General features: G+C 34.4%; 1 protein-coding gene across 1 annotated transcript; it reads left to right on the top strand.

Moving 5' to 3' along the window:
- LOC107633811 lies at nucleotides 13,404-17,130 on the top strand. The gene is made up of 3 exons (XM_016337410.1): nucleotides 13,404-13,823; nucleotides 14,204-15,257; nucleotides 16,601-17,130. Exons 1-3 carry the CDS (start codon nucleotides 13,404-13,406, stop codon nucleotides 17,128-17,130), a joined length of 2,004 nt encoding a protein of 667 aa, XP_016192896.1.

The raw sequence follows: 22,814 nt of genomic DNA, 5'->3' as shown, positions 1-22,814 counted from the left end.
TTAATATATAATAAGCAACTAGTGCATGTTTCTTTGTTTGACAAGTGTATAACTTCTGTACATGACAAGTGTATAGCTATTTAGTTGCCAAATGACAGCAAGAGAAAACAAGTAATAGAGTCATGTATTTGGATAGTAAATATTTTACAAGCAAAATGAGTATAACCTATTTAAATTATTCAAAGTAAATATTTTATAAAAGAAAAAAAATGGCACATCAACTTTTTCAAGATACTATTTAAATAGCTAGTCCTACACATTGAGAAATAAGCATTTTATAAAAGTTATCTCTCCTTATCACTTTCTCCCCATCAACTTCATGCAGAACTTGAAAAAAATGGAAGAGAAATTTGATTTAGTAACTGATGTGAATCCAAAAAAGCTTCAATGGCATTTCGAAGTGTATGTTGTTAGGATATGGGAGGTTCCAAGCAAATACAATGAGAAAGAGATTGGGTCGATTGAAATGATTCTCCAAGATGCAAAAGTATCATTCTCACACTGAAATATGTATTCTTTCTATTTACTGTTGATATTTTTATAGTAGTGTGATACATGAAATAGACAAATCTATTTGTAATGCTAAACAAAGTGGTAGAATCCATTGCACTATTCCCCGGGGGTTGGTAAAAAAAATGGCGTGGTGCCATTTTTGAGTTTCAGATGTACACAATGACTAATTTTATTGTGTTCGACCACAAGTATAAGGAGAAGAATGGTGTGAGTAGGATGGTATTGATATTCTCCCAGAGGACTTTGGTCAATCATGTTAAGAAGCCAAGCTTTCCCCTTGAGGATTTCTGCCTTAAGAATGGTGTGAGTAGGATGGTATTGACATTCTTCCAGAGGACTTTGGTCAATCATGTTAAGAAGCCAAGCTTTCCCCTTGAGGCTTTCTGCCTTAAGTCCTATGTGGATCTTCTAATTGCTGACAAATTACCAGATTCTGAAATGTTTGGTGAGTATCATATATACTTATAGCATAGATTATGCATTTAAAAAAGTTTGGGTTTATGTTCCACAGAAGCTAATACCATTATTAACAAGTGTAGATCTGATTGGAGAGGTTATTTGTAAGGAAGATCCTAGGGACTTAATCACTAGCAAAGGGAAGGAGACTAAGCGATTGGTTATCATCCTTCAAGACCTCGAGTATGTATTATATATACATTTAAAGGTTTAAGTTAAAATTGTTTTCTTGACAAGTTATGGTGACAGAACCTTATCCTTGGTTGTGTTATACTCAGAAACAATAGGATTAATTGCATTTTGTTTGGTGACTTGGTTGACCATCTCCTACCGCACCTTGAAGAGGAGAGAGCTGAACCACTTATTGTTGTGCTGCAATATTTTAAGGCAATAAGGTGGAATGGAAAAACATCGGTGCAAAGCAACTTTGAAATCTCGAAGGTCCATATTAATCCCGAATTAACAGAAATCATCCAATTCAAGAGCAAGTTAGTGTTGTAGATCTTCTATATGTTTTGATTTAGCAAAAAGGTAAACACTTTAGTTTTATCTAACATTTTGTGACCATTAATGATTGTAGGTTATGTAGTCCTGCCGCATCAAATTCGACCAGGATCAGCCAGGTGTCATCTCCTAATGCTTGGTCTGCCTTAGATGAGTTAAAACACAGAAGTGTGGCTATCAAGACAATAGAGGAAGCTCTCAATTCCATGGAGGTCTAATGTGGCTAAATTTTACACAATAAATTTTGATACTGATGCATAACACTGCTGTAAATTGATAAAAAAACCAATCCAATTCAAAATCATTGATGACTCATATTCTATATTATTTTCACATCATTGTAGGAAGGTCCCATATAGATATTAGGGACGATTGTATCCATAAATGTGGGAAATGATGATTGGTTTTACAAATCTTGCAGAAGGTGCCCTAAAAAAGTTGAAACTCCCATTGGAAACAGATATGAATGTGGCAAGTGCAGACACACACACGGAACAACGGCTTTTAGGTAAAAATTAGAGGTAACGGTGCACGATGGAACAGGGAGCATGTCACTACTCCTGTGGGATAGGAAGACCACACAGTTGTGTGGAAAGTCAGTGGACAAGATTATTTGTGATAATGTAAGTAAAATCTGAGTTTATAAACTCACATTCCTTTAAAATTACACTTAATTATGTTGTGTATTTAGGAACCAGAACACTGAAATAGTTGTTTTGATCTATGTACTTGGTTAGGGAGTTGGAGAAGATGATTACCCACAATCGCTGGACAATATAATGGATAAACGAGTGTTATTTAAACTAAATGTGAAGTCTGCCAATATAAAACAGTATGATCCAGTATACACAGTGATGAAAATTTGTGACGATGAGGATATTATCATGAAAAACATGCCAGAGAGCCTTCCCAATAAATTGGCTGCTAATGAAGATGTAATTATCTCAAATTACATGTTCCCACACACATTGTTGTTCTTACTTTGGTGAATCTTTAATGTGTTATCTAATTTTTAATAGGGTTTGTCTATTCTTAGGACCATGACTACAGCAACTTGGTTGATATTTCGGTATTGTGGTCAATCTTACGAGTGATACTAATACTCATCTTACTATGATTAGTTATCTAAAGTCTAAACACTTGATAATGTGATTATACCTGTATATGATGAAGGAAATGTGCATATTTTTTAGTGTGGTGGGTCTTTATATAATTTTTTCTATGTGAAGGATTCTGCTGAGGAAAGTGTTTCAAGTCTCAAGTTTAAAACACCAGCTAAGAGAACTACCAGCAGTGTAAAAATTGGCAACATCAATATTAACTTGATTGAGGAGGAAGGACAAAACTCTACTAATAGCTCAGGAGCAAGGGGACGAAGAAGCTGAAATCTCAGTTTAGTGATTCTGATGTCTAATAAAATTAGATAACTTTGTTAGTAATAGCTAATCTGCCTTTTTGTTATGACATATATCTTAAACCCTCTTAATAGAACTGGAATTTCTGTCTAGAATAGAAGTTTGGCGATGAGCAAAGTATGATACTATATATTAGAACATGTGTTTTGTGAACTATATGCAGTTCGGTAATGAGCAGAGTATGATACTATATATTAGAATCTGTGTTTTGTGAACTATATGCTGTTGTTATCATGCAATTAAATTTGAATTAGTTGATCGACATAATATTTTTTATAATTTAACATTGATATGACACATGAACTAATTGAATATGAAAGAATAGAATCAAATCTAAGTTAGACAGGAATAGCATCCAATAGTGAATTTAACTAAGTTGAAAAAAAAAAGTTCAATACAATATCCCAAATGTTAGAAGTTGTGGCATATAGAGCACATCCCATGAAAAAAAATAACCCCTAACCATTTGTATTATGACAAGTCTTTAACTTATAAAAATCATGAAATCAAATCTATTATGTGAGTGTATAATAAAACATCCTCCAATATATATACTTAAACAATTAGAAAAAAGGTGTGAACTAAAAATCAAATGCCACAATTGAATAATGCACATTGAGCTGAATTTAATGAATATGTATTTAAGTTATTGATTTGATCTACTATTTGACAGTAAAATAATATGCACTTTAGTTATGAGTTCGCTATGAGTTGATATTTAGTCCCAAAAATTAAAATTTATATTTTTAATAAGATAAAGATGTAATTGGAGAAGAATAAACAGGATAAAATGGTGAATAAATTAGATGGTAACATTTAGGAGAATCCTTCATAAATTGAATATATCAGAAAAAATACATAATAGCACTCCCAAATTCCAACTATGAGATAATTATTTTAATGTTTTTTATCTAACTAAAACTAGATAGCCAAAACTCATGGAGTTGGATCTGATTATTAACTGTTGACAACAAGGAAGAAAGTCATGGCAGAACTCACAAATGCTTCTTATTATTAATTGTTTAAGTCTCATGTGGTATTCCAAAACTTAATGACAGTGAATGAATACAGTAAGTTGGAAAAAATTGAAATACTTTGCATGAAGAGTGTCAAGTCCAATTTTTGTTGAGAGAGAAAATAAAGTACGCATGATCACATTGTCAATATTGCATGTAGTGCAAAATCTGAACAACTTAGCAAAAAGTGTGTCAAGTCTAATTGTTTGGGACAGAAGAAATAAAGTAACCTGCTCAGATTATCAATGCTGGAGATAAGTATGCCTAAATAGTGAAGAAAGTTATTAGCGTGATACTATAATGGAGGCTACATTGTCAAAGCCTTGATGAAATAAAAAGTAATTTAACCATGTCATACTAATGATATTATGAGTAATAATTCAAAATTTAGAACATGCTGCTAATGTATAGATCTATACTGCATAAGGTGATCTTAAAGCAGTTTTGAAGAAATTAGGATACAAATAAGCTCGTGTGTACCAAATCCGATTTTTCATCCAGTTTGGGCTACACCTCACTAATACATCTATCAAGAAACGAGCTTAACAGGGGATTTTATCAAAAGTAGGCATTTAAGGTCCTACCATTGTATAAATTAGTAGTTTTATTGGTCATGAAGTCTTATGCTACACACTCACCATGCTAAAGGTTCTAACTCATCACAAGTAATGCATTAAGCAAATCATTGGTGTCTGAAGTAATCATGAAGTCTTATTCTATACCCTACATTCAGAGTCTAGGTACAACACCAATCCAGGCTCTATTTGTATGCTGTTCAGACTCACAAAAGAAATTTCTCGAAACTAGCAATCGGTCAATGCTTTCACGAGGTTTAAGGTTTTTAAGGAATGCCATACATATCATATTACCAGTAATAAGTCAGAATTTAGACCAGACTGCATAATGAGTGGTCAAAATTGTGTGGCTCAGTGATGCAAAAGGTGATATTAAACCAGTTTTCAAGAAACTAGGATAAAGATAACATTGTGGATACTAAAACCATTTTTTATGATTGGGTTAGAGTTGACTAGTATAGGAAGCAAGAAATAGTGTTAAGAAGGACATTTGTGATTCTTAATGTCTTGGTGGGGATTTTTATCAAAACTAGGTGATTATAACTAAGATAATTTTGGTGGATGTAGTTATATTGGTCAGCAAGTATTATGCTAAACACTCAACGTGCAAAAGGTTCCACATCATGACAAGTAACGCATTAAAAAAATTATTGTGCTCTTCTTACCCAAATTTACTTGGTTTTTTTGAATGATGAGTGTCCCAAATAGATAGTTTCAAACTAAAATACAAACATATAAAAAAGATATAATGAAAAAAAATCAAGAACAATAATTCAACAAAATTTAACATAGTTTTGGTAAAGCACTTTATGAAAAATAGATTTTTGAAGAGTAAAGATTATAAATTGAAGAAGATTTTCATGTTCCCCACAAAGATATCAAAATATTTTGACAAATGAAACAAGTTGCATGATGAGTGTTCAGTCAGGTTCTTATTCATGGTAAAACATTTCATGAAAAAGCATGATTTGATATTACTTCTTTAAAAGAACAGAGAAAGATTTCTATGTTTCCAACAAAGATATCAAATTAACTTCACAAATAAGTACTCTGATCAAATGGTCAATATTCATAGAACATATATCATAACAAGGAAGGGATTCAGAGTCTAGATACAACGCCAGTTCAAGCTCTATCTGTATGGTGTTCAGACTGACAAATGAAATTTCTCTAAATTGGCTATCAGTCAATGCTTTCACAAGGTTTAAGGTTTTTAAGGGATGCCAAACATATCATATTACCAGTAATAATTCAAAATTTAGACCAGGCTGCATAAGGAGTGGTCAGAATTGTGTGGCTCAATGTTGCAGAAAGTGATATTAAACCAATTTTTAAGAAATTAGGATAAAGATGGCATTGTGGATACTAAAACCATTTTTTAAGAATTTTGGGTTAGAGCTTACTAATATGGGAATAAAGTGCTATAATCACATTGTCAATATTGTAGGGACACATATGATGATAATTAAGAAATTCATACTATAGGCGAAACACTAACCGAGGCTCTATCTGTATGGTGTTCTGCCTGATAGAAGAAATTTCTTCAAAACAGCCATCACTCAATGCTTCCATGAATTTAGAATTAACTAAGGGATAGCATATAAAGATAGAGAGATTAATAAGTCAGAAAGTAGAGCAGGCTGCATAAGGACTGATCAGTATAGGTGATGCCTGATGCTGCAGAACTTGATCTGCAAGCAATTTTCAAGAAACTACGATAAAGTCAAGCTGGTGAATACTGAACCTGATTTTCATATAGTTTGGGTATGACCTCACTAATAAATATAAATGAATAAAGTAACTTGCTGAATTCGTGATTTCTAAATATAAATTAAGAAAAATTAATAACAAAATTGTTTCAAAACTTTGTCAAAAATATCATCTCAATTGTTGAATATAAATTTTTTAGTAGGCCTAAACTAAGCAGGTGCAGTGGCACAAACCAAGCAAAGTACTAAATAATTCATTATGTTGAGGTGTATAGTTGAATATAGTTATTAAATCATAAATATTGATAGGATGTTTTATGATTCATGCTGACATATTTTTTGTAGCTTTAGTAAAGCATTAGAGGGAATAACTTTAGTAGAATAAAAAATTAGAATAGGAAAAAATTTTCAGCAAGTCAAAGAAAGTTAGAAAGATAAGAACCTTTTATGAATAGTTTATAAAATATATACGACATATTTATACTAGAAAAATACAATGAGCCTCCCTAAAAAATTATCATTAAGGTGGGAGTCTCGAGTATTTCTTAAGTGAAGTTGGAATGATAGCCTTTGTTTTTCTACAACAAAATATATACTAAAAGAGTCTACAAAAGGAGATGTAGTTATCAAGGTTATCATATTGGTGCTAAACAATAGAATTATTTATTATTTTTCTCGATCCCAGACGGTGCAATTTAAAAGCAAAGAATTAATGCCTTTGAAATTACTATAGTTATGAAAGTGGATATTTTGACTAATGAATGCTAATAAAGTATAAGTGAATACAGGTTTTTCTATTACAACAATATTTTTTGTCAGCACATAGAGGATTATACTAAATAACTTAAAAAGAAATGTCATCAATTTTCGAACCAAATAAAAGGGAACACACATTCATTACTTTTAGTAAGATTCAATAAATAAATTTTATATCAATAAATAAGTTATCTGAATATATATATCTAGAAAATAATAGATGTATTGTTTATAAAGCTTATTTTAACAAAGTACAAAAACTGACCAAGAAGATATACAATTCATGAAACTTTGGAAACTGTGATGAAAGGCAGGTAGGTGAGAGGAAAAATATTATGCAAAAAAATCAAATAAACTGTGTATTGCAAAAAAAATCTTTGTCAAAACTATATCATGTGTGACCCAGGGATTGTGTTAACAAGAATATTTTATTATATAGTAGTGATATAAAAAATGAGTACTTCACAAACTATTGCTCATTAACTCACCCCTTTCAAATGTGAACACACACATTGGCTATTCCCTGATTAATCACCACCGATAACACTTGGCAAACATGGATAGTATCAAAGCACCAACAACCTAACCATTACCTAATAACATGTCAACCAAAATTTTAAGTTGTTTGTCTACAATGGAAGGCACAACAATGAAGAAAGCACAACTACCTTATCTCGGTCAGGATATACTTTTGAAGATATTTACCAAGAGTGATCCAAAGACAGTGGAAAGATGTAGATGCTTAAACAAGACATAGAATGGTAGGCTTTCTACCCCAATGTTTGCCAAGCAGAATTGGTTTGAGAACAAAGACAAGAATAAGAATATAATTATTGGAGTTGGTCTTCCATCTATGGAAGAAAATTCCATATGGTTTACAAGAACCAATGTCGATTATCCTCAGCAGATCCCTCTAAACATTCCGGTTGTGATAAATCAATTCGGTTGGTACTTAATTATTGGTTCTTTCCACGGTGTGCTCTGTATACGGTTCTCTCAAGAAGGATTGGATTCCAGTATCCTAATTTGGAATCCATTAATTCAAAAATTCCATACCGTTTCTAATGAGGCAAGGCAGCACCGTTACCATGTAGTTTCTCTTATTTGGGTTCCTGAACCATTCAATGGAATATTGCATTGTTCATGTATACAAGAAACACTACTCAGATACTAACATGTCATGGAGTCTCTATAGTTCAAATGACAATGATTGGACTCATTTTGGGATTGCTCAGACCCAGGTTGAGAAACTGGGCCCCAAATCAATTGTGGTCGATGGATTTGTATATTGGATTGGATGGAATGGTCTTAACTTCACTGATCCTTCAGTGATAGCAGTGTTCTCACTGCAACAACGGGTGTTCTATCAAACCGAAGTCCCAGTTGAGGCGAAGTCCATGGACCATGCACTCACACACTTTTACGACGGTGTTGGATTTATATCAACTGAAAAAGTTGGATATGACAAAATTGTGTTAGTATGGTCTATTAAGAGAGATTCCTAGAATCAGCTTTGGTGGGAAAGGAAACTTAGGGTTTCAGGTCTTGGCGTTCCTTACAATCCCACCATGTTCCTTGAGAAGGATATCATTTCGGTTATGGAATTTAGGACAAGTTTTGCAAATGATGCTAAAAAGACAGACCTCTTGCTTTCAAAACTGAGGAGCCACTTTGTAAGGAGGGAGCATTTAATGCATTGGAGCTGGGAGGATCATGTGTCTGTAAACTCAGTCACGCTTCACGCAGACAATCTTTATATGGTGTGATGATTTGTCAAGGCTAGAGTAGTTAAATAGTATGCTGATTGTGTTGTAGTCTCTAGATCTTAAGTTGTTAGTTTATGGTTTAGTGCATAAAATCATGGTTTACATTAATGTCTTTAGAGTCATTAGGCATTAGTTGTTAGCAAAGGCAGATGGGTATCCCCATTGTATGGAGTATGTCTTTAGTTGTCTTATGTTGTGTACGTGTTAGAGTTGTATGTTCCTTTCTAATTTGTTATATGGTTCATTCAAATGTGTGTAAATTTATTAGTACTAAGCTACTTTGTTTTATGTTATTGTTATTTCTTATTTTTAAATCAAGTCATCATTCAGATCTCATGTGTGGATCGATCTATCTATTACAAAGTTTAACAAGTAATATGGAATTAGAGATTATCCACTCATATTTAAACTATTATTCCACAACTAATTTTAACATATTATGCAGAAATTGGTAGTAGAAATAATAGAGGTTCAAACTTACACATGGTAGTTTAATCTTAAAATAAACATCAACCTCATGTATCCGACTTTCAATTTTAGGTGGTCGTTAAAAAGAAAGAATGTGACATATAAAAATAAGTTAATTATATAATAAATATGTATATGATGTATCCTACTTGCATTAGGGTGTATTTATGTATCATTCTTTCAATCCCCGTATATGCAAATTGTTTTGATAAGAAAAAAAAGTAGAAACTAATTTAAAAATGCCAATAACCCATAACAATATTATATATATTTCCAAATTAACAGTATAAAATATACACTTCACAAGACAAGAGAATCCACTAAATGAATATTTTCAACCATTCATAGAATAGGGTGAAAAAATTTCATAGATATTTGCATTGAAAAACTTTAATTAACTACGTTTAATTCAAAACTGGCATACTTAAATGGCAGAATAACTTGATTTAGAAATTAATCAAACAAAGTGTTAATCTACATCATTGGTTCCTATGAAACAATTGTTGCCATTCACTCAGCACTTAGGCTTAGTTTGGTAAAGCTTTTACTAGGGGTGCACAGACCCGGCCCGGCCCGAAGGCCCGGCCCGGTCCCGAATACTTTAGGGACTAATTTGGTGTGATTTCATCGGGTCTAGGGTCGGGTGCGGGTCTCAAAAATAGACCCGATCATTATTTTGGGTCGGGTCCGGGCCATAGTTCGGGTCACCCGAAGTCGGCCCGGTGGCCCGGTCATTATACACAATTAATATTTTGTGTTATTAGTGATAGATCATGACTATTCTTATGTGGAATTTAAGTATTGTAAATCTTAATATTTTGTGTTATTAGTCATTATAAGACTATAAATTAATGTTTTATGTTTAGAATGCATAAGACTTTAGACTAATACATAAGATTGTGTTATTTGTATTTATTTAAATATTTGGTATTATTAGACAATATTAGTATTGATTGTGGTTATGCTTTAGTATTGATTGTGGTTATGCTTTAATTTTGAAGAAGGGTTGGTTCTTGTTATATTTTTCTAAGTGAATTTTACCATGTTAACTAATAGTTGGAGTCTTGAAAATTTGAATTTTTTTACATGCTAGCTTACAAGAAGGTATCAACGTAATGTAATGTTAACGGCCCGGTTTTTATCCGGTTTTCACCCGGTATAATTATGGCCCGAAAGTGTATTGGTTTCATCGGGTCTAGGACCGGGTTCGGGTCTAATAAATAGACCCGGTGTATATTTCGGGCCGGGTCTGGGTCACATCAAACCCGGCTTCACCCGGCCCATGTGCACCCCTAGCTTTTACTTTTCAAAAGTAACTTATAAAAGCTAATTTTTAAAAGATGGCTTTTTAAAAGTTGTAGCATTTATGTTCGGTAAATCAAATTAAAAATGGCTTTCAATACACACAAGCAACAACAATTGTGTTTGGTAAAATAGCTTTTAAAATTTAAAAATACTATAATAGATATAAAAACAAGTATTAAATTTGAAAATTATTTAACATATGAGATTATATTAGACTTTTAAATTTTGAAAAGCACAAGCCAATTTTAAAAAACTCTATCTTAGGTACTTTCAAAAGTATCCGGATCTTTTAAAAGCTGCAAGCACAAGCACATGTTCTTTTTTATTTACCAAACACAAAATGAGGAGCTTGAGCTTTTAAAAAACACAAGCACCTCTTCGAAAAGTTTTACCAAACTAAGCTTTAATCATGTCAATAAAAATAAGTGTTCCACTTTAAATGGAGTAAGAATCAATTACGAATGGATAATAATAGGAACAAATTTATCATTTTATACTATATATTATATAATAAAGATGTTTTTAGTTGACAAGTCCTGTAATATATTTTTTATTATAAGCAGTTTTTATCACAAGATAAATTAAACACCAAGGTCACATAAATCGAAATTCCACCCAAGCATAGTTGGGTCAGGCTTACTTACCAAAGCATCCCACAAGATGGTTAATGTGGTTAAAGCATAGATAAGTGTAAGGCATTTTATCTAGGTTGGTTTTCATTCTATTTTCAGCATTCACATTCAGCTCATAAAGAAAGATCTTGAAAGTCATAAATGATATTGGAATCTTACTCCAACATCAACACATAAGCAGGGATGCAAATGCAAGAAGTATTATGCAATGCTAAATAAGTTACGTGGTTAACGCTTCCAGGTATTTATTTTACTTATTCTTCATAGCTTATTAGCAATGCTAAATATAATAACCTGAAAAAATTAAATAATTTCTCTAATTTAAAGATCAATAAATTCTTATAATTTTGTAGTATAGAAGGTGTTGTCACAAGAAAGCAAACAAAACTCACTCACTTTTGTTTTCTTTGGTGTATTTGAATATTTTTATATTGTAGAATCCTAATGCTAGAATGATGTTGAAATAGTGGAAATGACAAGCATTTCAAATGGATAACAACACTCCATTGATAGCTAGAAATAGAAGAAAGGGTATTATAGATGAAAAGAAGAAGAAATTTCAAACTTCTAGAAGGGAGGGAGAGAATGAAACATTGCAAACCAGTCCGCTAACGCATATCAGTCTAAACACATGGTCACCTAGACGAGGTAAATTAATGACTATTAATAAAGTTTTCATTTAGTAGCTTGAAAAATATCAATCTATTTTTGTGAGGCAGTATATGAGAAAGTAATTTATTTAAACTACTTAATTAGTATTTTTTGGTGCTATTATTCAGATGACGAAAGTTCTGGTGTATTAAAAAACAAACGAAAAGCTGATACATGTATCAAAGATTTCGAGATGCAAGGTTAGTATCATGCGCAAGTTATTCAGAATACTACCACAGATTATATGTTAACAATAAGGGCAGTCTTAATAATGAAATCTGATTGTAATTATTTTTTTAGGCACAAAGAAAAACTTAAAATCGACTCAATCAATAATATTGGGTGAAAATAAGGAAAATCAGCAAGTTTCTGGGAGTGTGCATTTTAAACCATCAATCACAACTTCCTCACCACCATTGTTAACAACAGTTGGATCATTACAACTTTTGGCCCTGAATAGACCACATGTAATGAGTAATTATGAAGGTATGCACACACTAAGCTTTAATGTTTGGTTCATTTTTTAGGATTGGTAATTTTGCTGAAGTTTTTAAGTTTGTTATATAAACAACCTCGCTGCTGACAATGTCCTAACAAAGATTACGGACATGGAGTGCAGTGAAATGTATTTAAAGAATAAACCCACTATCCAATTGTCTTATAGAAGTAATTAGTCATTGGATTATGTATAGTTAATTCAAAAGCATAGGAAGATCCAACAATGGGTTCGCCAAAATACACCATGGCTAGAGTAAAGGCAATAGTCTTAGATGACAGCTATTTATAAACTCTATTCACATCTGTCAGTTTGAAAGAGTATGATTTTTTGAGTATTTGAAAATTTCTTTGATTCAGCCACAAGAATGAATAGAAGAGAAATAGCTATTAAGCTTGCTGGCAGAAGGCAACCATCTAATAAACCCACTCAATCAGGTTCCAGATAAAAATGGAAAAAAAATAGAAGAGATAGGGATGTGATTTTAGGCAGTACAAGAAAAAGTCACAACACAACAAACAAACAAGGTACAAATCTTTAGTCATTAGGCTTCATATGTCGACTTTGGATCTGATTTCTTTATTATTGTATTTGGTAGACCTCGGACCAAGAACTTAACCGATGCAAGTTGTCCCCCATTTCAAAATGAAGGTATAATTTGAAAATTACTTTAGATAAATGTATTATAAGTTAGCCGATTATCTCAGTCACGAGTTTGCATACAATAATAGTTACCATGCGAGCATCGGAATGGCTCCGTATGAGGCTTTGTATGGGAGAAAATGTCAATCTCCACTATGTTGGTATGAAGCTGGAGAGAAAGGCTTGTTGGGGCCGGAAATGATAGCTGAGACCACTGAACAAGTCAAGAAGATCCGAGATACGATGGTAGAAGGTATAACCTACCATCAACAAACGAGGTGGCAGCATTGATTATGGGTGACTTTGATCTCGAAAAATAGATAGAGATATTGTTGTCGAGACTCGAAGTGGAAGACTTCAGAGAATAAATCAACTTAATCCTTCCTACTTAGGATTGCAGTATCTTTTGTTGTTTCCTTATGGGGAGGACGGTTTCAAGGAGCATATACATCTTAACAAAAGATGTACTAACTCGACCAAGGGCCGCGAAGATGTAACGATGAAGGACTTTTTTGTATTTAGAATACAAGAAAGGTTAGCTGATGGTTCCCCATTGCTGTATTCAAGAAGATTATTCCAACAATTTCTGGTGGATGGATATTCTATGGTTGAGTCTTCTAGACTAACATATATTCGATTAGACCAGGACAAATTTAGGTGTGAGATGTACAAGGAAATAAGTGAAGCTGTATTGATGGGTGAAACAACACCTTCATCAAGGGATAAACGTATCATACTTTTGTCATCTTTCACTAGAGAGTCAAGATATATGATACAGAACTATCAAGATGCTATGACAATTTGTAGGGTTGTTGGATACCCAGACCTCTTCTTAACCTTTACTTGCAATCCTAAGTGGCCTGAGCTTGAGGATTTTCTAAAGAATATGGATCTAAATGCTGAAGATCGTCCTGATATGGTATGTTGAGCCTTTAAGGTCAAATTGGATCGTCTAATCCAAGACATCAGAAAGAACAATATATTTGGAAGGATCATTGTAGGTAAAATTACTTGTAAATCTAAAATATATTTTGAAGTTTACTTAAATGTTGTAGTGTCTTATTTTCCCCGGTACAATGTGATATGGTTTTTAATTTTAATTATTTATGGTCAATTCAACTACTCACCTTTAGAATATTGCATAAGAATTATATTACACACAGAATTTGGACCGAGGACCGATGGATAATCTAAAAACCACATGCTCTTTCACTCTATCAAATTACTTCATACTTTCAAGGTTATTCTGTGAACTAAATTTGTTTAATTGTTTCAGTGTTCTATACTATCAAATTCCAGAAGCGTGGTCTACCCCATGCACACATCTTGGTCTTCTTATATCGAGATGACAAGTATCCAACTGCAGATGATATTGATCAAACCATAAGTGCTGAAATACCAGATAAGGACAGAGATCCACTATACTATGAAGCTGTAGAAAAACACATGATGCACGGTCCATGTGGGAACATCAGGAAATACTCACCGTGCATGGAGAATGGAAAGTGTGTTAGACACTTTCCTAAGAAATTTGTCAACAACACTACTATTGACAAGGATGGATATCCTGTTTACAAGCGAAGAGATAATGGAAAGACAATTAGCAAATGTGGGGTTGAACTTGATAATCATTATGTTGTCCCACACAATAGGAAGCTTCTTTTGAGATATGGGGCACACATTAAGGTTGAATGGTGCAACCAATCAAGATCAATCAAGTACTTATTCAAGTATGTTAATAAAGGAAACGATCGAGTAACTGCTTCGTTTTACAGCAGTGGCACAGCCGATGCAGAGAATGATGAGTGTGATGAAGTTAGCATGTATTATGACTATAGATATATATCTCCATGTGAAGCAGCTTGGAGAATATTTTGGTACGGAATCCACTTTAAAGACCCTTCTGTGGTACATTTGGGATTCCACTTGCCAGGTGAGCAACCTGTTGTTTTTCAAGATCATGAAAATCTAGAAGATGTTGCTAAGGCTTCTGTGAAGGAATCTATGTTTCTTGAATGGTTCCAGGCAAACAAGAAGTACAGTGAGGCTCGGAGTTTGACATATTCAGAATTTCCATCCAAGTTGCTGTGGAAGCCACTATTAAGGAAATGGTTCCCACGCAAGTCTCATTCAGGTATTGGACGGATATTCTTTGTGCCGCCAGGATCAGGAGAAATATACTATCTTCGATTACTCCTAAATTTTGTGAGAGGTCCAACCAGCTATGAGGATATTAGAACTATTGACGGTATTTTATACCCTACATTTAGAGATGCATGTTATGCACAAAGTATTCTAGATGATGACAAGGAATATATCGATGCTACTGAGGAAGCAAGTATTTGGGGGTCAGGTTAATATCTCAGGAAACTATTTGCAACACTGTTGTTTTCAAACACCATAACTAGACCGGAACATGTATGGAAAAACACATGGAAATGACTTTCGGATGATATCCTACATAAACAAAGGAGGTTACTTGACAACCAAGGTATAATTACTGACTACCACAAAATTTATTAGTTTATTGGTTTGTTTTCTTTGATATTATGAAAAAATTTAGTATTTTTGGTACAATGGTTTAATAGTAGTTTTCGCATCTAATAAAATTTGTAATTAACACCATATAAAGGATTAGTATAATGACTCAATATAGGTGATGTTCTAAACTAAATTTGGTAAGATTCAAATATAGGTTTTATTATTTAGGGTAAAATTTTGTTTATGACCGTATCTGTACTAAAATGAATAGAAAGTGACATTATTCCCATCAACAGGTGTCTCCCTTAAAAGCATGTCAAATTCATTATAACATTCAAAACATGTCGTGTAGTTTAATAAATAAACATGTGTTTTTTTTCATGCCTTTTGTTAGTGTAACTGCAGAATTATATTATGTCACTTCTTTCTCAATACCCATCATTGATTGCATCACTTTAGTAAGAAAATTGTATCCTTTCCATTGTTGCGATCAGATTTGCTGTATAAGAATAGATTTAGCAAAATATCAGCCATAGAACACGAATTATAGGCACATGACACACTGAATTGGGGTAATAGCATGTTGGTCAAATACAATCTAATTAGCATGGAGTAAACCAATTTTCATTCTACGACTCTTTATTATGTTTCCAAGTTTGCAATCGATATATATTTTCAAAAACTTATATTGATATATAAGTGTAGATGAGAACACTACTATCTTATTTGAATCACATGGAAAAAAAACTATTATTATATACATCTATAAAAAATACTCGTTGATTGGTTACACTGATGCATGAAGTATCACTTCAGAACTAGAGTGGGATGGTACACTAATATAATAGTATGAATATAGTTAGCCTCATAATTTCAAATGATTCATAACTAATACATATATTCATAGCAATTCCACATATATGAATTAGACTTATACATAAGGTATAATTTTCAATATAAGATTGTTATATGTTTGATTTTTTATATCTCAGTATATGTAGATTTTAAACCCACATTAGGCCAATTAGAATTACCATGGGAGCACAAGTATTCAAATCTTTAGTTTTTACATGTCCATATATGTAGTAAGTAATTTTACATTCTTATCAATTGCCTTTTTATATTTGTTATTTATCAAAAATTAAAATTTGAATATTAAATTTGATATCTAATATTTATATGTGTGACTAATAAAGTTTTGTTTTAATACCTCAGATTTACATATGACAGAGACAGAAATAAGAGACTTGACTCTTATTGAAATTGAGAACTTATTAAAGGGATACAATAAGAGCCTAAAAGACATCCTTTCTATGCCATTCCCTAATATGGACATGTGTTATCAACAATTGATGTCCAATGGTGTCAATAGGCTTATTTGTGACGAGCTTCGTTATGATAGGCGACAATTGGTAGTGGAACATGCAGATTTATTACAAAAGCTAACAGATGAGCAGAAGAGAGTGTATAAACAAATATTAGCAGCTATCAATAGTGGTGATGGTGGTGTGTTTTTTCTATATGGATATGGCGGTACAGGGAAGACATTTGTTTGGAAAACATTAGCTGTTACAATTAGATCTAAAGATCAAATTGTCTTGATGGTTGCTTCGAGTGGGATAGCATCTCTCTTGCTCCCTGGTGGAAGGACAGCACACTCGCATTTTGCAATCCCTATTAACCTTGATGAGTTTTCAACATGTAACATTAATCAGAACAGCCCTTTGGCAGAGTTGATAATTTGATGTAAGCTTATTATATGGGACGAAGCTCCAATGGTCAATAGACTTTGCATCGAAGCACTTAATAGAACAACGAGAGACATCTTAAGGTTCAAGAATGCTAATAGTCTTCAACAACCTTTTGGAGGCAAGATTGTTGTATTTGGTGGAGATTTTTGACAAATACTACCTGTCATACCCAAGGGCAGCAAGCAAGATATTGTCAATGCAATAATCAATTCTTCGTATATTTGGGATAGTTGCAAGTTGTTGTCACTAACACAGAACATGCGGCTGCGGGCGGACACTCTTGATGAAAGGAATAATGAGGTAAAACAGTTTGCTGATTGGATTTTGTCAATTGGAGATGGTCGGTGTGGTGATCCTATTGATGGGATAGACAAGCTAGGAATTCTTGATGATATTTTCATTGATTAATGGGATGACCCTATAGTATCCATTTGCAAGGCAACATACCCAGAATTGTTTCTAGGGGTAAATTGTGTATCACATTTGAAGGAAAGAGCTATACTTGCACCAACTCTACATATGGTTGATGAAATCAATAGCTTCATGATGAGTTTGAACAGTGAAGAATCTAAAACTTATTATAGTTCGGACACCGCATGTCAATCAGAAGCGCACAATGACTTATTGGCATCAGTTCATACACCCGAGTTTCTAAAGAGCATTAGATGTTCAGGTGTTCCCAACCATGAATTAACATTAAAATTAGGGACCCCGATAATGTTACTAAGGAACATAGACCACTCAGCTGAACCATGTAATGGCACACGGTTGGTAGTTTCTAAACTCGGAAGACACATCATTGAAGCAAGAAGCTTTTTAGGCAGTGGGAACGGTGATAAGGTATTCATAGCACGGATGACCCTCACTCCATCCAATCATAGAATACCATTCAGATTTCAACACAAATAGTTTCCAATAATGGTATCCTATGCAATGTCAATCAATAAAAGCCAAGGTCAATCATTGTCAAATATAGGGTTGATTCTTAAAAAACCTATTTTTACGCATGGCCAACTTTATGTTGTACTTTCAAGGGTCACTCATAGGAGAGGTCTCAAGATTCTGATTTGTCATGATGAACATGAGAAGAGGAAAACAGACAATGTGGTATACAAGGAGGTGTTTAGGAATTTAAGCTAGAGTTATTTCACATAAGACACAGAGGTAAGACTAACCCAATATACATGTATATTTACAACTTTGGCATGTTTTAATGACATTTTTTAAGTTTTGCGATTAATACAAACTATATTAAAATTTCTTGTTTATTCTGTAAATTACTTTTACGCAACAACTTATTGTTTAGAAGATTGAAAATTTTAACCCTAACTCATGAATTAATTCTAGCTTTTTAAGATTGTAAATGCTTCATTTAAACACTCATTGAAGTCCATTCATTTTTTCAGGTAGACAATTGTACAACTTTATTTCAAAATAGGGATTCAGTGCTCCAGCAATGATTACACATACAAGGTAATTTATAAGATGATGCACAATGTGTTAGGTACATGTTCTTATCTAATCATTCAAGTTTATATGCAATAGGCAATTTACAATGTTTAGCTTTTTTTAATTTATAACACGTGTCTTGCGGATTATATTGCTTAATTATTTTTGGAGAATCTATGATAGCACATTTGTTTTAATGTTTGGCCATACAGTAAGAAAAAGCTATCATTTCAAAAAGTGGCTCAATTTTTATTATAAGCAAATTGGGGAACAAAGCTTATTTACAAACTGTACTCTTCATGTATTGCTACCAAATAAGACAATCCCATTGATTTTAAGGTCAAGATTAACTTTCAAAATATCTAATTCTCAATGGGACATTCTGGTTTCCTTTAAACTCAGTTTAATATATTTTTTTTGAAACGCAAGTTGCTAGCCAAAAGCTAGCACACGTGTTAGGATTATTTCTCCTATTATAGCCCACCTTTTCTATTAAAAAAATTTAAAGCATTCACACTTTTGGTGCCAATTCAGTGTTTTGTTTTTTATTTCGCAAAGAGATTTGTATTTTCATTACGAGTTTCTATTATTTATTCCTTTCTTTTTATACGAGAAAATATTTTTCATACAGCAGTTAAAAAATACACATTTTTATCAGTCATATTTCTTCGAAAACGGTCAATCAAACTTACAATCTAAAATAAGACTACAGAAGGATAGAAACCACTACACATTACATGATAATTTTTTTCGGATTATTTTTAGACCAGATTAAATATGAATTTAATTAGCATAATTTAATTATTATGATATATTTAGTTCTAATTGAGCAACCTTTTCCCAACATAAAATTCATTTGTAACATAAACCTTCTATGTGATATTTCAACTAATGGAACAACTACAAACTGTACAAGATTCTACTAATTCTTGATGTGACCCAATTATATATAAACATAATTAACATCTCTAATCAACTTTGTATCCACCCAATTTCATTTTCATGTCATAAGTATTAATCTTCATTTAACATTTTGCATACAACGTAGTTGAATATTATGATATTTTTGGTTAAACATGAATGAGTAAGCAAGTACCTAAAGCATGGAAGAAGTCTCATTACCATTGAGTAGACAACTTATAATTAAAGATATTATATCACACCCATCATCAACAATTTCAGTATTAATGGAATTTTCCAAATCCGGATCACAACCAAGCGCCAATTTGTAAGTACTGAAAGACAAAACAACTTAAATCAATTATCTAACTCTGTTTTAACAAAATATAAAATTAATATTGGTAGAAAGGAAATATAGGCGATGATTAATGTAAGATCCGGTTAATTAACGACTAATTAACCCATAAATGAGAATTTATTCTAGAAAGCCAAAAATGTTATTTTTATGGCTTAATATGATAGAGGAAATTGAGACGAGAATTTCGGTACCAATGTTATAGAAATCGGACCAAGATTGGACCGAACGGGCCAAACCGGGCCAACCGGACCCAAAGTGGGCCCTTGGCCCAACTAAACTAAACCAAAACCCTAGTTTTCAGCACTCTCTCTCCTCATTTGAGACACTAAATACGCTGAAATGGAGGCCATGGAGGAAAGAACACTCTCTCAAGTTCTATCTCTCATTTGGTCTTCAAACCACCATAACTTTTGATCTAGAGCTCCGATTGCCGCTCCGTTTGCGGCCACGCGTTCACCGCGGAGAGCTCTACAAAACCCATACAATTAATCTTGAGGTAAGCCACGTTTTAATGTTCGAAATTCCAGCCCTTGATTTCGAGTTTCATGAGCAAAAATGTTGAGATTTTGGGTTCTTTGATGTTATAGGACCCAACTCTCTGGAAGGACATAACTTGGACTACGGATCTCTGATTTGTGCCAAATCTGTTTAGAAATGAAATTGGATCCGGGATGTCCATGCCGTTCGAAGAACGGGTGAAAAATGATTTAAAATGAGAGAGTTAATGACCGTCGGAAGATTGGGGGTTGAATCTGTTAATTATGCAGCTTTTAACTTAGAAAATTTTTAGCAGAATAACCCTCCGCGCGTAGGCGCACTTGGCGCGTGCGCGCCATTCTTCCAGGAAGCACCATCCACGCGTGCGCGTGGTGTGCGCGGGCGCGTCGATGCGCTGCGCCATATGCCCAGCCATTTTCCAGAGAGTTGTGCCAGAATTGTGCCAGTTTTGTGCCTGGGCGTAAGAGCACCCACGCGTACGCGTGGCTGACGCTTGCGCGCCGTTTGGATATTTTTCAACCCACGCGTTCGCGCGTATGACGCTTGCGCGTCGATGAGTTTTAAGGCCATCCACGCGTGCGCGTGGAGTGCACGTACGCGTGGCCCTGTTTTCATCCCAAAGTTGATTTTTGAGTTTTAAAAGCCAAATTTCATACTTCTAAGCCTCCGATCTCACCACTTATGTCTTAAATCATTATGATATGCCTAGCATGAGAAAAAGGGCTAGTGAATGCGGTAACTTGCGAGTGAAGCAAGGGAAAAATGAATGATCAATGAGGATCAAAGATGATTATGTGAGATGTTAGTATATCTACTTGATATAGTTGGCATAAACGTTCATGAGCATGCATTTGGGACTTTGAAGCACTAAACTTTCGATATTGAGACTGATCATCTTAATATCGATTGTTTGGTGTGTATAGGAACCAGATGGCGCCCCGTGGACGCGGTAGAGGCCGTGGGAGAGGTCATACGAATACTCGTGCGCCGGTGAATAACCCTAATGACCCGGTAAACTTTATGACTGCGTTGGAGAACATGGTTGCTGCTATGCAAGCCACTGTTGAGGCTCTTGGTCAACAGATGAACAACCATGGTAATGACGGAGGTGGAGTTCAGGGCCCGATGACACTGGCAAACTTTTTGAAGGTTAATTCCCCGAAGTTCAAGGAAACTACTAGCCCGACTGAGGCCGATACATGGTTTCAGGCCATGGAACGAGCACTGCAAGCGCAGGTGGTGCCTGAAGGACAGCGTGTTGAGTTTGCTACCTATTTGCTCACTGGCGAAGCGTCGCATTGGTGGCAAGGTATCCGACGTCTCCTGCAGCAGGGTGATGATGATATTACCTGGGATATCTTCCAAGAGGAGTTCTATAAGAAGTACTTTCCGACTTCTGCTAGGACGGCCAAGGAACTTGAATGTTGCTGCTGAAGCAGGGTACTATGTCCGTATCTGAGTATACTGACAAGTTTGAGGAGCTGTTCAGATTCTCTCGTATGTGTCAAGGGACTCCGGTGGAATATGAGGAATGGAAGTGTGTTAAGTACGAAGGAGGACTCCGGAGCGATATTTTCAGTTCAGTGGGACCAATGGAGATTAGGACTTTCTCTGAGTTGGTGAACAAGTGTAGGGTTGCTGAAGAGTGTGTGAAGAGGGCAGCCGCTGAGAAAGGAAGTCACAAAGGGTCATTTCCACATAACCGAAGGAAGAGCTTTGCACCTAGAGGCCCGTCTTTCAAGAGGGGAGGTTCTTTTAGGAGGCCCAACAACAACTACTCCCAAGGAAAAAGGTTTGGGAAGCAGCCTCAGAATGATCAAGCTTGTTAGTTACAAGGAGCTGGGGTTTTCTCTAAGATCGATTTGCGATCCGGTTATCACCAGATAAGGGTGAGGGGTGAGGATATCCCTAAGACCGCTTTCAGGACTCGTTATGGTCATTACGAGTATACTGTAATGTCCTTTGGGTTGACGAACGCTTCTGCAGTATTCATGGATTACATGAATAGAGTATTCCGTCTGTTTCTGGATAAATTCGTTGTTGTCTTCATTGACGACATACTAATTTACTCCAAGACTGAAGAAGAGCATGCAGAACACTTGAGGACCGTGTTGCAGATTTTAAAGGAGAAGAAACTCTATGCGAAACTGTCTAAGTGTGAGTTTTGGAAGGATGAGGTGAAGTTTTTGGGTCACGTGGTGAGTAAGAAGGGAATAGCCGTAGATCCAACTAAGGTAGAAGCTGTGATGGATTGGAAGCAACCAACCACAGTAACTGAGATAAGGAGTTTTCTCAGTTTAGATGGCTATTATCGAAGGTTCATCAAAGGCTTTTCGTAATTAGCTTTGCCGTTGACAAAGTTAACTCGCAAAGACACTCCGTTTGTTTGGACTCCTGAGTGCGAGGAGAGCTTTCAGGCATTGAAGAAAAAGCTGACTACTGCACCTGTGTTGGTGTTACCTGAGCCGAACGA

This window comes from Arachis ipaensis, chromosome B03 (genome assembly GCF_000816755.2).
Source record: "Arachis ipaensis cultivar K30076 chromosome B03, Araip1.1, whole genome shotgun sequence".
Taxonomy (NCBI): domain Eukaryota; kingdom Viridiplantae; phylum Streptophyta; class Magnoliopsida; order Fabales; family Fabaceae; genus Arachis; species Arachis ipaensis.
The sequence above is the reverse complement of the archived record's forward strand: the minus strand, read 5'-3'. Positions and strand labels throughout refer to the sequence as shown.